Source organism: Oncorhynchus mykiss, chromosome 6 (genome assembly GCF_057628025.1).
Source record: "Oncorhynchus mykiss isolate SJ-2025 chromosome 6, ASM5762802v1, whole genome shotgun sequence".
Classification (NCBI taxonomy): Eukaryota; Metazoa; Chordata; class Actinopteri; order Salmoniformes; family Salmonidae; genus Oncorhynchus; species Oncorhynchus mykiss.
This window is the reverse complement of record NC_143027.1, coordinates 57,206,157-57,220,282: the sequence shown is the minus strand read 5'-3', so window position 1 is coordinate 57,220,282 and position 14,126 is coordinate 57,206,157. Positions and strand designations below refer to the sequence as shown.

General features: G+C 45.7%; 1 protein-coding gene across 35 annotated transcripts in view; it reads left to right on the top strand.

The window, feature by feature from the left end:
• The window catches only part of LOC110526199 (diacylglycerol kinase zeta), a 119,651-nt gene that overhangs the window by 89,741 nt on the left and 15,784 nt on the right, over positions 1 to 14,126 (top strand). For 21 of the 35 annotated variants that reach the window (XM_090238371.1, XM_090238373.1, XM_090238370.1 and 18 more), the window contains 5 exons: positions 32 to 111; positions 3,450 to 3,519; positions 5,992 to 6,032; positions 6,734 to 6,930; positions 13,872 to 13,985. In XM_090238371.1, coding sequence (XP_090094497.1) covers positions 32 to 111; positions 3,450 to 3,519; positions 5,992 to 6,032; positions 6,734 to 6,930; positions 13,872 to 13,985 — 502 coding nt within the window. Of the gene's footprint in view, positions 1 to 31; positions 112 to 1,232; positions 1,278 to 3,449; positions 3,520 to 5,991; positions 6,033 to 6,733; positions 6,931 to 13,871; positions 13,986 to 14,126 lie in introns of all 35 variants that reach the window. The other 14 variants (XM_090238367.1, XM_036980563.2, XM_090238359.1 and 11 more) reach the window with 1 other exon arrangement.

Below are 14,126 nucleotides of genomic sequence, written 5' to 3'. Positions count from 1 at the left end.
GCATGTTGTCTCTCATCATCTCTCCCTACAGCTATCCCGCTGGGCCTCATCGTTGTCCCGGGAGACAGTGACCTGGAAACATGTCGCTCCCACATTGAGAGGCTCCAAGAGGTGAGAGATGAAGGAAGCAGGTGGGGACAGCGAGAAGGGGACAAAGGAGAGCGTGTTGGGTTGATGAGGTAGATGGAACACTGGGTAAAGGAGAGGGTAAGCTGATGAATGACAGAAAAGACCGAGAGGGGAGAAGAGGAGAGCGTGTGGGTTGATGAGATGGAACTCTGGGTAAAAGAGGGACAGAAGGGATGGAGGACATGAGAGGCAGAGAGCATTTAAAGACAAAGTAGCTGTTCAGGTAACTAATACCAGGGGAGAACTCCGAAATGTCTGTGATGGAGGACAATTCAGGCAGAGAGTAGAAGAAGACGACAGAGGGGGTAGGACTGACCTAATGCCATAAGAGGAAGGGGGAAATCATTCTGATGAAGTTGTGAGAGTGCAAGAGCTGAACAAAGAGAGGAGGTTAGAAGAGGGAGGAACTTGCTGATGTCAAGAGCAATTACTTTCAGGCTGGTATATGATGGCTCATCTCGACAGACAAGCCCAAACCTGTCTTTAGTGTAGGAAAGGATTGCATGTGTGGTTATTTGTGAAATGGGGGAGACATCCTTGCCCATCTAGCCCCCTCGCTGTCCCGTTTCGGTTCAAAACTCATTGAAATAAACAGTGCGTGAAATTTGTTGCCGATTAGCGGCACGGCCGCTTTGCGATTATTTGGTTATTATATTCCTCCTTTTTTTTTAACCACAATCCCTCAACGGCTGTCCCTCATTTGGGATTCCCAAACAGTATGTTGTTTTGTTGCTGTTTTCATCAGCTCATGTCATAAGTAAAGGCTTAAATTATATTTAGGTTTTGTCTGCTACTAATGGAGACACGATGACTAAAATACTGTTGCAAAATGGTAATTAGTTCTGTTATATGTGTGATCATCCACTTTCATTATATGTTACTCTCAAAAACATGTAATCACCCAATAATAATACTGTATTATTGATGTTTCTCCCACTACATTCAACCCATTTTCTGCAATCCAAAACCAGTCATTATAGTAACTTCAAGACGAGTTGCTTATTTTCCTATCCCCATGTGGTGATTTACTTTGGGTAGGGGCATTAGACAGAAAGGAGAGTCTCCATTTATGGGATTACAGTGTTTTTGGGGCTATTCCGCAGGACTTCGTCTCCATTCATCCCTCCTTCAAACGACTGGTGCTCCAGGTTGGTAAAACGAGACAGAACATGGAGCCTGTGGCATGGAAAGGAACAAGTCTGAAAAGGAAACATTCCCCTAATCAAAATCGACCTTTAGATCACCGATTACATTTTACATTGACATTTTTGGTCATTTTAGCAGACTTTCTTATCCGGAGCGACTTTCACAGACGGAGCAAACAATAACCATAAAATATAATTGAATTCAAAAACAAGGATGAGGCCTTTTAATCACAACCGTGTTCTTGTTACGAGAACACACTTGTCAAACCTGTCCCGCCCTGTGCATAACCGTCAAGCACATACAGTACAAAGGCATATAGCTGCAGCCACAATTCTCATAGTTGCTTTAGGTGTTTACTTGGAATTGTGTGTTTGATCAACTCTTCAATGTCTTATTTTTGTCTTCCAAGAAAATTATTGAGAGCACAAATATACTGCTCACATCCCAGTAGTTCCTTGTTGGCTTCAAAACCAAATAAACTGCAATCGGTCAAAGGGTGTGTCGCGTCCATGTTCAAATACCGTGCCCTAGCCCTTTTACAAAGTGATTTCACCACACCGCTCTTAAGTTGCATGCCCAGAGAGCGAGAGGCGCGGGTAGATGCTGAGACTGTCCGTCTCCAGTGGTAACCACACACTCCTCCCAGCTACCCTGGCCCTACTTCAGATCCCCATTCACAGCTCAGCCAAACCGGCTGCATAATGGCAATGGCTGAATAATAGAGGCTGTACTCAGGATACCCTTTTTTCTCTCTCTCTCTTGTCTTTCTGTAGTGGCCCTGTTTCCCCAATGCAAACCAACCCAAATTTGTCTATCTGGGAAGAGTTTTTCTCCTTGTTCCTCTGTGCCCCTAAGCATGGTTTAGATGTGTTCTTTAGTCTTGTGTTTGTTTGTGATTGTGGGTGTTTACTCTCTCTCCCTTTCTGTGTGCATGAAAGAGAGACATTGTAATCAGGAATATATGTTTGCTTCTGATTTTTGTATGCAGCAAAGCATCCAATGTTTAAGAAACTGCTATTAAGGTTGCTTTGGCTATGTTACTGCAGTTAGTAATACTTTTGCTGAATAAAAGAGAGCATTACGACCAAGACAAGTTAGTGGACTAGTTGATACTGTCTCGTTTTGGTGGTTGCATTTTTTGGGTTCCTTGTTCGAGAACCAGAAAAGTCTGCCGTTTCTTAGATTTGGCTACCTTGTGTACACGGTTTTCTTTGGTTTGTTTGTGTGTGTGTGGGTGTGTTTTTTTTTCTTTCTTGTTGTTGTAGGTGGTATCCAGTATTTGTGCTCTAAGCTAAGCATGGTCTTTCAGCATAGTTCCTCAGTGCATGTGTCGTAACATTCTGTATACTGCTATCCTCCTGGTCCCTTTGGAAGTTCGATGGACTGGTCAAGTTTACCTTTAGATGGGAAATCAGTAGTAGGTTTTTCCTGACCACAGTTAGACTGATCAGGAAAAACTCTCTGGCCTAGTTTTAGCCTATAACTCTAACTAGGGCCTGGAGTTTTCCTGGCCAAGGCATGTGGTCAGGAGAAACTCATGGCCCTAGAAATGACTCCTGTTGTTGTCGTCACATTCCAACTGGTCTCTTTCTGAACATTGAATAGACAAATGTCCTTTTTTTGTGGCTTGCCTCAGCCCATTTTCCTCTAAACATTGACTTACCTTCAAGATCAAGTTCTGAAGAGGATTATGTCAATGTATCTCATTGCCTAAGGTCACTGGACTATGGTACCTTTGGAAAAGCTTGGATTAAGTAGAGTTCAGCCAATGCACAGAACAGTGTCCAAAGGAATCGTAGGTCTTTGGACCAAGGATTCTCTGACTGAGGCACACATGGGGGGGGGGGGGGGGTGAAACACCTGCCCTCCTAAACTCATGGAACTCTATATGAAAGAGTAGGGGAGGGGTTAATATGCTGGGCCCATTCAGTGAACTCACTGCCCAGAAAAGTACTTTTCATTAAAAAAGCCTATGTCTGAACACAAGACTCAGGGCCTTTACATCTTGCCCTACATCCAGCAGGAAAAGGTTTTTTATTATTTGAGTCCTCTGTTTGTCAATGGACCAGTAAGTTGGACAAAACGAGAGTCAAGGCCTTCCGGTCTCATTTATGTTTAGTGTAAAGAGCAGGCTGTTGTGGAACTAATCTCATTGGTCCCGTTTTCTTTCTCAGGAGGATGAGGGAGCTAAGTCAAAGACCCTTTCCTCGCAGAAGCTTTCGCCAAAGTGGTGCTTCTTGGACTGTAAGTACCACTTCTTATAAAGAGCACTGCTATTTATTCCATACACTTTCCGTGGTGTAGTGTTCCTCTTGGTGCCACCTATTTTAGTCCCCTGTCTATCTTCAATGTTTAAGCGAGAGCGCTTCACTTCATCTGATCACTGCAAGTGGGAGCATCTGTCTCTTACGAGTTACTGTTTTCTTGGTTTCGTTCGCCACAGAGTTTCGTGTTTCGTCGAGGTCGACTTAATTCGATGGAGCGTTGCCATTTTATGACCTTCCGATTAGTGCATCTGTGCAGTTCTCGGGCAGGATAAAGGATTCACATTTGCATTACAAATATACCCAGCATAAATTTGAGTTCTTAATGTTCAAAACAGAGGTTTTGAGGATCATTTCAGCGTTTGTTTTAGATTATTGTTTGAGAAGAATTGAAGATAGGTAGAGCGATCCTACAGAACATGATTTAACGCAGCTGTGCTGTATGTCTGTGTGAAACAGGCTCTGCCAATTCAATTAAACCAAGCTCCATCTTGACATTCATTTAGATCAACAGCTCTGGTGCAAAGATACAGAAATCAATTCGATAATAATGTCACTGTTTTGCTTTGAATGCTTCTGTTCTCTGTTGCATAGCAGAAAAGGAATCTTCTGGGCAGACTTCCTGTTTGCCTGTGAGATATTCTTAAGCATACAGTTTTTAATAATATTTCTGTAAATAATCTGTAGTACTCATTCCACTGTAGTTATTCCACTGACAGTCCACAGTTCCCATGAGTTTTTTTTTTTTTTTTTTTTTACTTCTTCAGTATTACGAATGACATGTTATGTGCGTTGCTAGGAATAGGGATGCATAACACCGGTTTACATATATGATGTACTCGCGCTGCTCATCAGCCACTCCACCTGCAGTGAAACTCGCAGTCTTCCATCTCGTCACGCCAGACTGACATGATAGCTGATCTCTGAGGGGTGTCATTGCTTGAATGCCAGGTTAATTCACTTACTCACTAGTGATAGTTGGTAGAGAAGGGAGGGTGTTGGAATCTGCAGCCACATTTTCTGTCGCTTTTCAAAGCTTAATTAAATCCCATAGCTGCTCCATTGAAATCAGCACAGATTAACTTCTATTCACTGGTAATAAAACAGCCCGGATCTTAAAGGCGCCGTCCAAGAAAGACTGTCGTAAAGGTCTCGTGTGGAAAAATTTATAATTGTTTTCTCTCTCTCATCAAAACAGTGTGGCTAATTCTTGATGAAAAGCATAGCAAGTGAATTCCAGCTGCATTCTGATTTGACTGATTATTTAATTAGAACGACGGGGGAACCACATCATACTTCTTGATACATTCTGATAAGGATTAAGAAAGAAAAAACGCCTTCCCAGATATGTCGGAAAAGCTGGAAAAAACATGCAGTACACAGACCTGCCCTTAAAGACCTTAAGAAACTCAAGGAATCTTCTGGGCCAAACGTCATGCTTTTCTGTGAGATATTCTTAAGCATACATTTTATTTAAAAAATAAAATAAGAGTTGGATTATTCTGCTCAGTGAAGCTGGCAGAAGTTCAATTTGCAGTGTCCATGGAGGACAGAGGAGTCTTTTTCTTGGCATCTTAGATGTAGGGGAAGAAGCCTGGCAGATCTACTTAATTCCAGCGCACACCCCCTTTGAGTCAGCTCCCACTGGGCTAGAGAACAGCTCATTTCCACTCCCTTAGACAGAATGGCAGCATGAAGCTTAATTACTGGTACAGTCCAACAGAACGAGACTGGGGGGGGGGGGGGGGGGGGGGGGTGGAGGGGAGAGGGGGGGCAGAGTTAGTTTAGTGGAATTTCTGCTGACTGGTGGGAAATGATCATCTGTAGTAAGTATTTGATCACTGGACCACAACCGTGTAAAATGTCTTTTTTTCCCCACTCACTACTTCCCCTGTCTTAGTTTCTACGCTGAGATGTAATGTTGTACATACTCATGAGTCTCACACGAGTGTATTTGATTTTCCTTTGAGAAGCACAGACAATTATATTGACATATGATCATATCCCGTCTCCTGTGAATCTGTTTGTGACTAGTTGGCAGGCAACCGTGTGAGATGTTCGGTACAGTCCCACCAACATCTAGAATTACACCCACTACCAGAACCCCTTTTGACTCTCCTTGTAATGTCCCCAAGTCAATGGGCCAATTATGTGGCCCTTTGCTCTTACTTGCTCTGTTTATTATACAGGTTATCCATCTTTTGCTTCATTTAACAACATGTGGCAAAGGCATGGTGCGCTTCGGAGCTGGTCTAATCAGGTCAACGCTTTGATTAAGCTCCTGCACAGTTACCAGTCCCTCTCTGGCCTCGTTAGAACACTGTGTGTGTGTGTGCGTGCGTGTGCGTGCGTGTGTGTGCGGGGTTGTGTACAAGCCTATGTTCATATTATTTACTCTCTATAAATCTCATACTATTTATAAATAGATTTTTCCTTCTCGTTTTCCTTCTAGCCACAACTGCAGATCGATTTTACAGAATTGATCGTGCTCAGGTGAGTGTGTGTCGTTGTATATAATAATACATTCAGTGAAGGAAAAAGTACCCAATTGTCATACTTGAGTAAAAGTAAAGATACCTTAATGGAACATGACTCGAGTAAAAGTGAGTCACCCAGTAAAATACTACTTGAGTAAAAGTCTAAAACTATTTAGTTTTAAAAGTAAACGTAATTGCTAAAATATACTTAAGTATAAATCATTTGAAATTCCTTATATTAAGCAAACCAGATGGCATAATTGTATTGTTTTTTTTCATAGACAGGGGCACACTCCAACACACTCACACATCATTTACAAATGAAGCGTTTGTGTATAGTGAGTCCTCCACAACAGAGGCAGTAGGCATGACCAGAGATGTGCATGAATTGGACCATTTTCCTGCCCTGAGAAGCATTCAAAATATAACGAGTACTTTTGGGTGTCGTTAAAAATGTAGTGCGTAAAAAGTACATTGTTGTCTTTAGGAATGTAGTGGAGTAAAAGTTGTCAAAAATAGAGATAGTAAAGTGAAGATACCCCCCAAAAAACGACTTAAGTACTTTAAAGTATTTTTACTTAAGTACTTTGCACCACTGAATACATTGACTATGCAGAGTAAAGGAACACCGATGACAAAAGCAAAATAAACAAGTAACATGTTCAATGGCCATTATGATCTGTACATAAGTGATTATGATTTCTCTCTCCATAACAGGAACACCTAAACTATGTGACCGAGATATCCCAAGACGAGCTCTTCATCCTGGACCCTGAGCTGGTCGTCACGGAGACGGTGAGCACCTCACCAGGGATGCCTGATCTGGTGGATTCTTCTGGTGAATTCCCGGAGGCGTCTCCCAAGTTTGGATTCCCGTCCTCCTCCTCTTCTCCTCCCCCCTCACCGGGACCCAGGTAAGAGATGCAGCTGCTGCTCACAGCTTCTAATGGGAATTTCTGTCTGAGATCATTTTTAGAAACACTGGATAAAGGATGGGGGCAGCTCCACTGGAGCTTTCTGGGGGTTATAACAGTGAATACATATCAGGTCATTTTCTGTGAACCAGTCTGGTTTTTAAAGTGGTTTCCAGCAGTGCTGTTTTGACAGGCTGAAATAGTGTAGTAATAATCAGACTGGAGTGCCCCAGGTCCAGGACACAAAAGTAAAAGCAGAGTAAACCGCGGGCTGAATCTGTGTTTGGACGAACCCTATGACACGATAAAACCGTACGCTCCTCTAGGGGGCCGTGGTGATTTTGCCCTGCTGAATTATTACTGAGGCGACAGGGAGGAATGCAGAGGCCATGCCTGCCCATTAACCCCCCCCCCCCCCATTAAATCTATGAATCATCTAAATTCTAACCACTGATCTTCATAATCACCCTAGGAAGGAGAAGGGCCACACTCACCTGAATTCACAGAGTGACTTTAGAGACTCTCCGCCTCACTATATACTGTATGTTCATCTTTTCAGAAGGAAGGATGTCTTGTGTGCCAGGTGTGGATATTCCCGTAATTTTCCACAACAAATCTCCTGCACGTGTTGTAGCCTTTTGTGAATGACGCAAGTGATGCACACAGAACGAGTCAACCAAGTTACTCGAGTAATACCTTTGAGCTCAACCTTTCCATCCTGTTAAATCGTCTTAAAGCGTTAATAAACTGCCGGGATAAGCCGTCTCTTCATATCTGCTGTGCATTCATCAATATTTCATAGAATCATTTCCGACATGCATTAGAAGCTGTCAGTCTTTTAAAACCTTTGCGTTTTCCCTGTCATTCTAGCGTTTTATTGCTCTTTATGTTTGTTAGGGTTTTCTTCCGTCGAAGGAGAGGCGGACCAAAATGCAGCGTGGTTTCTATTCATGGTTCTTTAATAAAGACTCTACACATGAACAAACTAACGAAACATGAAAACCCAAAACAGCCCTATCTGGTGCAAACACAGAGACAGGAACAATCACCCACGAAACACTCAAAGAATATGGCTGCCTAAATATGGTTCCCAATCAGAGACAACGATAAACACCTGCCTCCAGACAGCCATAGACTATACTAGAAAACCCCACTAAGCCACAATCCCGATACCTACAAAAAAAACAAAAAAAAAACACACCACATAATAAACCCATGTCACACCCTGGCCTGACCAAATTAATAAAGAAAACACAAAATACTAAGACCAGGGCGTGACAGAACCCCCCCCCCAAGGTGCGGACTCCCGGCCGCACACATAAACCCATAGGGGAGGGTCCGGGTGGGCGTCTGTCCACGACGGCTCTGGCTCGGGACGTGGACCCCACTCCAACAAAGTCTTAGTCCCCTTGTATCGTGTCCTTTGATTGGCGACCCTCGCCGCCGACCTTGGCCTAGTAACCCTCACCAAGGGCAGCTCGGGACTGAGGGGCAGCTCGGGACTGAGGGGCAGCTCGGGACTGAGGGGCAGCTCGGGACTGAGGGGCAGCTCGGGACTGAGGGGCAGCTCGGCACTGAGAGGAAGCTCGGCACGAAGAGGAAGCTCGGCACGGAGAGGAAGCTCGGAACGGAGAGGAAGCTCAGCGCGGAGAGGAAGCTCAGCGCTGAGAGGAAGCTCAGCCCTGAGAGGAAGCTCAGGCAGGTAGTTGGCTCTGGCAGATCCTGGCTGGCTGGTGGTTCTGGCAGATCCTGGCTGACTGGCGGATCCTGGCTGACTGGCGGATCCTGGCTGACTGGCGGATCTGGAAGATCCTGGCTGACTGGCGGATCCTGGCTGACTGGCGGATCTGGAAGATCCTGGCTGACTGGCGGATCCTGGCTGACTGGCGGATCTGGAAGATCATGGCTGACTGGCGGATCCTGGCTGACTGGCGGCTCTGGCGGATCCTGGCTGACTGGCGGCTCTAGCTGCTCTGGCTGCTCCATGCTGACTGGTGGCTCTGGCTGCTCCATGCAGACTGGCAGCTCTGGCTGCTCCATGCAGACTGGCAGCTCTGGCTGCTCCATGCAGACTGGCAGCTCTGGCTGCTCCATGCAGACTGGCAGCTCTGGCTGCTCCATGCAGACTGGCAGCTCTGGCTGCTCCATGCAGACTGGCATCTCTGGCTGCTCCATGCAGACTGGCAGCTCTGGCTGCTCCATGCAGACTGGCTGCTCCATGCAGACTGGCAGCTCTGGCTGCTCCATGCAGACTGGCAGCTCCTTGCAGACTGGCAGCTCTGGCTGCTCCATGCAGACTGGCAGCTCTGGCTGCTCCATGCAGACTGACAGCTCTGGCTGCTCCATGCAGACTGACAGCTCTGGCTGCTCCATGCAGACTGACAGCTCTGGCTGCTCCATGCAGACTGGCACTCTGGCTGCGCTGAACAGGCAGGAGACTCCAGCAGCGCTGTAGAGGAGGAAGTCTCTGGCAGCGCTAAACAGGCGGGAGACTCCGGCAGCGCTGGAGAGGAGGAAGGCTCTGGCAGCGCTAAACAGGCGGGAGACTCCGGCAGCGCTGGAGAGGAGGAAGGCTCCGACAGCGCTAAACAGGCAGGAGACTCTGACAGCGCTGGAGAGGAGGAAGGCTCTGACAGTGCTGGACAGGCGAGGCGCACTGTAGGCCTGATGCGTGGTGCTGGCACTGGTGGTACTGGGCCGAGGACACGCACAGGAAGCCTGGTGCGGGGAGCTGCCACCGGAGGGCTGGTGTGTGGATGTGGCACAGGATGGACCGGACCGTGAAGGCGTACTGGAGATCTTGAGAGCAGGGCTGGCACAGGACGTGCAAGGCTAGGGAGGTGCACAGGAGGCCTGGTGCGTGAGGCTGGCACAATCTTCATCAGCCGACTAACACGCACTTCAGGACGAGTATGGAGCGCTGACCCAGGTGCCATCAAATCCCCGACACGCTCTGTCGGGCGAATTCCGTGCCTAAAGCACCAACACAGCAACTCCCTCATAACTCTCTCCTCCAATTTCCCCATTAACTCCTTCACAGTCTCTGCTCCTCTCACCTCTGGTTCTGGTCTCCTCCTTGGCTCCTCACGATAAACAGGGGAGTTGGCTCAGGTCTGACTCCTGACTCTGCCACACTCTCCCTGTGCCCCCCCAAGAAATGTTTGGGGCTGACTCTCGGGCTTCCTTCCACGCCGCCGTGTTCGTCTCTCCAACTCCATTCTCCTATAACCCTCCTCGCACTGCTCCAGCAAATCCCAGGTCGGCTGCCTAAATATGGTTCCCAATCAGAGACAACGATAAACACCTGCCTCTGATTGAGAACCACTCCAGACAGCCATAGACTATACTAGAAAACTCCACTAAGCCACAATCCCGATACCTACAAAAAAAAACAAGACAAAACACACCACATAATAAACCCATGTCACACCCTGGCCTGACCAAAATAATAAAGAAAACACAAAACACTAAGACCAGGGCGTGACAATGTTGTACCTAATTGTACAGTAGAGGGTTTTTCTGTGGAGTTCTGTTCTACAGTTAACTTCACCTTAGTGGAAATCTCTCTTCTCTACACTTTAGCTCGGGCCCCTGTCCCCCATCCATTTAGGGATTTAAGGAGAGTTTGATGAAGAGGAGGTGTGGGTTCATGGAGTTCAAACATGACAGAGGCAGATCCTAACCCGGCCCACACGTCCCCCCCCCCCCCCTCCAAAGCGAACATAGTGGGACTATCTCTGAGGGCATGTGGGATTGTAGCCTCTCTCTCCCTCTCTTCTCGCCCTGTGGTCTATTGGCACGTCTTCTACAGACTGTCTTTTGATGCTTTCAAAGCAGAGGCCACGTTATTTTTGCCATGTTCTCTCATGCTGCTGGCTGGGGCTTGAAATAGAATTCCTAATAAAAGGATCCCTGTAGTCTCGAAAGACAGGCTGTGGTTAATGTGTTTAGATGTGCAGTGGGGGGGGGGGGGGGGGGGGGGGGCTTGGTCCAGGGGTTTTGGTTGTGCTTCGTCAGGTCCTGCAGTAGTAGTTACAATACTTTAAACAGGAAAACCTGGACAGTGATGTTTGGAAGTAGCACTGTGTTGAATGTAATTTGTCATAGATGAATGCCACCTTAGTCTCTTGGTTATGTATCAAATCATCAAAGGAAATTTAAGACGATGCGCATCCTAACTGTTACATTATTTGCATACTAGCATAAACATCATTTTTCTCAGAACCAATTAATTTGCTGAACTGATCTTGTACCATTTTTTTTTAACTATTCCTGCTACTGGCTCTGAAGATCCTTGGCTTCTTTGTCCTCCTTTCCCTAATCACAGATCAGTTTAAATGTATAATATTTTTTTTAAAGTGTTTTTTTTGTGTGTGTGTGGGGGGGGGGGGGGGCATATTATTAAAGTAAAACATCCCAGAATTTTTCTGTTCTCTCTCCATCCTCCCATCTGCCCTTCCTTCTGCCCTACTTTCCTTCATCCTCTCCTCTTCCTCTCTGTACCCTTTCCTCTTACCGTCAGTCCCACCAGCCCACACTCAGACAGCGAGGCCATGGCCATCCCACTTCTTCTCCTGTCACTCCGGCTTCCCCTTTCCTGTCAGGAAGAGGTATCGATCTGTCCTTCCTTCCTGTTCACCTCTCCTTTCCTCCTCCTTCTTAACTTATCCTGTCCTCCCAAAGATTGTTTACCTGCCCATGGACGTGTCTCCCCGTATAGCCATACAAGGTTCCTTTGCATTTCACTTGGATGTAGCAGGGATTTCTGTGTTCTTGATATATGCCTCTAGACTGATCAATACACTAAGTCCAAGATCTTTTTGGGTGGAACACATTCAAGCTCATGGAAAATGACGGTTTACACCGGCAGAACGCCGTTCAACAACAAAGTGTGTACTGTGTTGCTTTATTTTCCTCAAACATATAACACTTGGATCTTTTGAAAATAGATACTTCTGCAGCCAGGGTGTGTTGCCAGGGCCAATTTATTTATTTTTTTCTTCAAATGCAAATTTGATTGTGTGGGTTGGAATAGGTGGAGGAGGATGAATGTGGGAGGTGATGAGCAACAACCCAGCGTTCCATCTTAAATGGGAATGAATGCAGTACCAATCTGCCTCACTGCTTATGTTTCACTCCCACCTTCCTTAGAATCAAGATTCTATTTCAAAATCTCACAAACCCACAATCGAACATCACAACTGAGATTGAGGGTGGGAGTTGCTCACTCCCAATCTGATTATCCATTTTGCGTTTGACGCTCTTGTCAAAGCAGGATTTGTCTCCATAAAGATGTCTGTGTTTTTGTTTTGGGTCGTAGCTGTTTAACTCTTTTCAATAATGTTTTTATCTTCATGAGCAGGCAGCCAGAGAGTGGGTTGGGCTCTAAACGGGACATGGGGAAGTGGCCGGCTGAGCATGGGGCTTAGGTTTAGAGTTTGGGGGATCGGTGAGGTCTATGTCAGGGTCAGATCTATAGTAAGAGCAGTTAGATCAATAAACACACGTTCACGAGTCATGATGCTCTCGAATAATATTGTTGTTTCCTGTGTTCAGTGCTCTTCCTCTGTCACAGTGAATAGCTGCGGTTTTGTAAGGCTTTGTTTTGGTACCTCCGTAGTCCTGGAAATACAAAGTAGTCCTGCTGTGGATCTTTCTTTATTAGTTAAAGATATCAGCTTGGGATCTTTGGAAAACAGTCTTATTAATGGGATGTCAGAGTCTTTCATCATCTTTGTTTCTCATATGATCAATATTTCATAAATCACCAATCCGATTTGAACAGACAATGTGTATGCAGCTGTGCACATCTCGGTTAGGACACAAGTGCAGACTGTTCACTCCTGAGAATCTCTACATTTTCTAGGCTCCGCGCTTCCCTGGTTCAAGTCCTGCCCTTCAACTTTTCCCCCTGCAAAAGCATCACTACTTTCCCTAATTGATCTAAACAACATCCCTACTCCTATATTCCAAAATATTTTGCATGTTCTTTTAGCATTGCAGACACGTTTCCTGTATGCCGGGTGTATGCTCTTTGTTCCACTTGCCTCTGGTCCTGGTTGGAAGTCAGACATACTAATGTGACGAATGTGGGAGAGATGGAGCGGGTCGGTGGTAGACAGACAGACCCAGCACCACAGCATGATTCGGATCATTACGCTCCACAACAAGACCCCAAGCGTTTAAATAATGATCCACACAGCACTTCGGCTCTTTTGTTGCAGCTCTTCAGTTCGAATGGAATATAAAAAGACATTCAAAAAGTAGAATGTTGTTGTTATCTATTATTGGTTGTATTAACAATTTAACACCATTTTATCATTTTTACACTCTCTTTTTCCTTTATTGGAGGAAAACAAGCTTCAAAGCGAGTACTGTAGGTGCTGGATGACAGGAACATTTATATTGCATATTAGTGTCTTTTAACTGCAACTTTTTACCATTTTTAAGATTTCTCCTATCCTCCATCGCGAACCTTCTTATTCGTTCTTTAGACCCCCATCATTCTATAATTCTGTCTCATATACACAAGTTCTCTCTCTTGCTTTATGCACTCTGCTCCCAATGGTTGAAATGTTCTGGTTTCTATCTTCCAAGTGGGTTCATCTGTACAGTGTGCGCCCCCCCCCCCCCCCCCCCCAGCAATGTAAACACACTTTATTCTTTATATATACAGTGCCCACCTCTGATGTAAACTAGCTTTATTATAATGACAAGAAAAGGCTTAAATGTTTACCTCCGCTTCAGGACCCGGCGGGAATAGATACAGTACTCACTACTTTCTTTCTGTAATGTATACAACGTGTGATACCTTCTAGGCCATCTCAAACCTCATCATTTCTTATACATACTGTGTCTCTCTTTCTCTCTCTCTCTTTTCTGTCTATCTCTCTCTCTCTCTATTTCTCTCTCTCTCCCCCTTCTCTCTCTCTCTCTCTCAGGATCATGGAGCTCCAGAAGACCACTCAGAGGAAGCGAATATCCAGCGACAGCTCGGTGGTGGAGGCACTGGCACACAACGACTCTCTCAGGTCCAGTAAGCCTGCCCTCACCAGGTGAGGAGAGAGGCTAAAACGCAGGGGTGGTGCCCGGACTGAGGCAACCCGCCAATCTCCCAAATCACATATTACAGCTTTGATTTTGTTGTTGTAACACACTTCGATCTTTGATGCTACTTAACATACAATGCAGTCAGC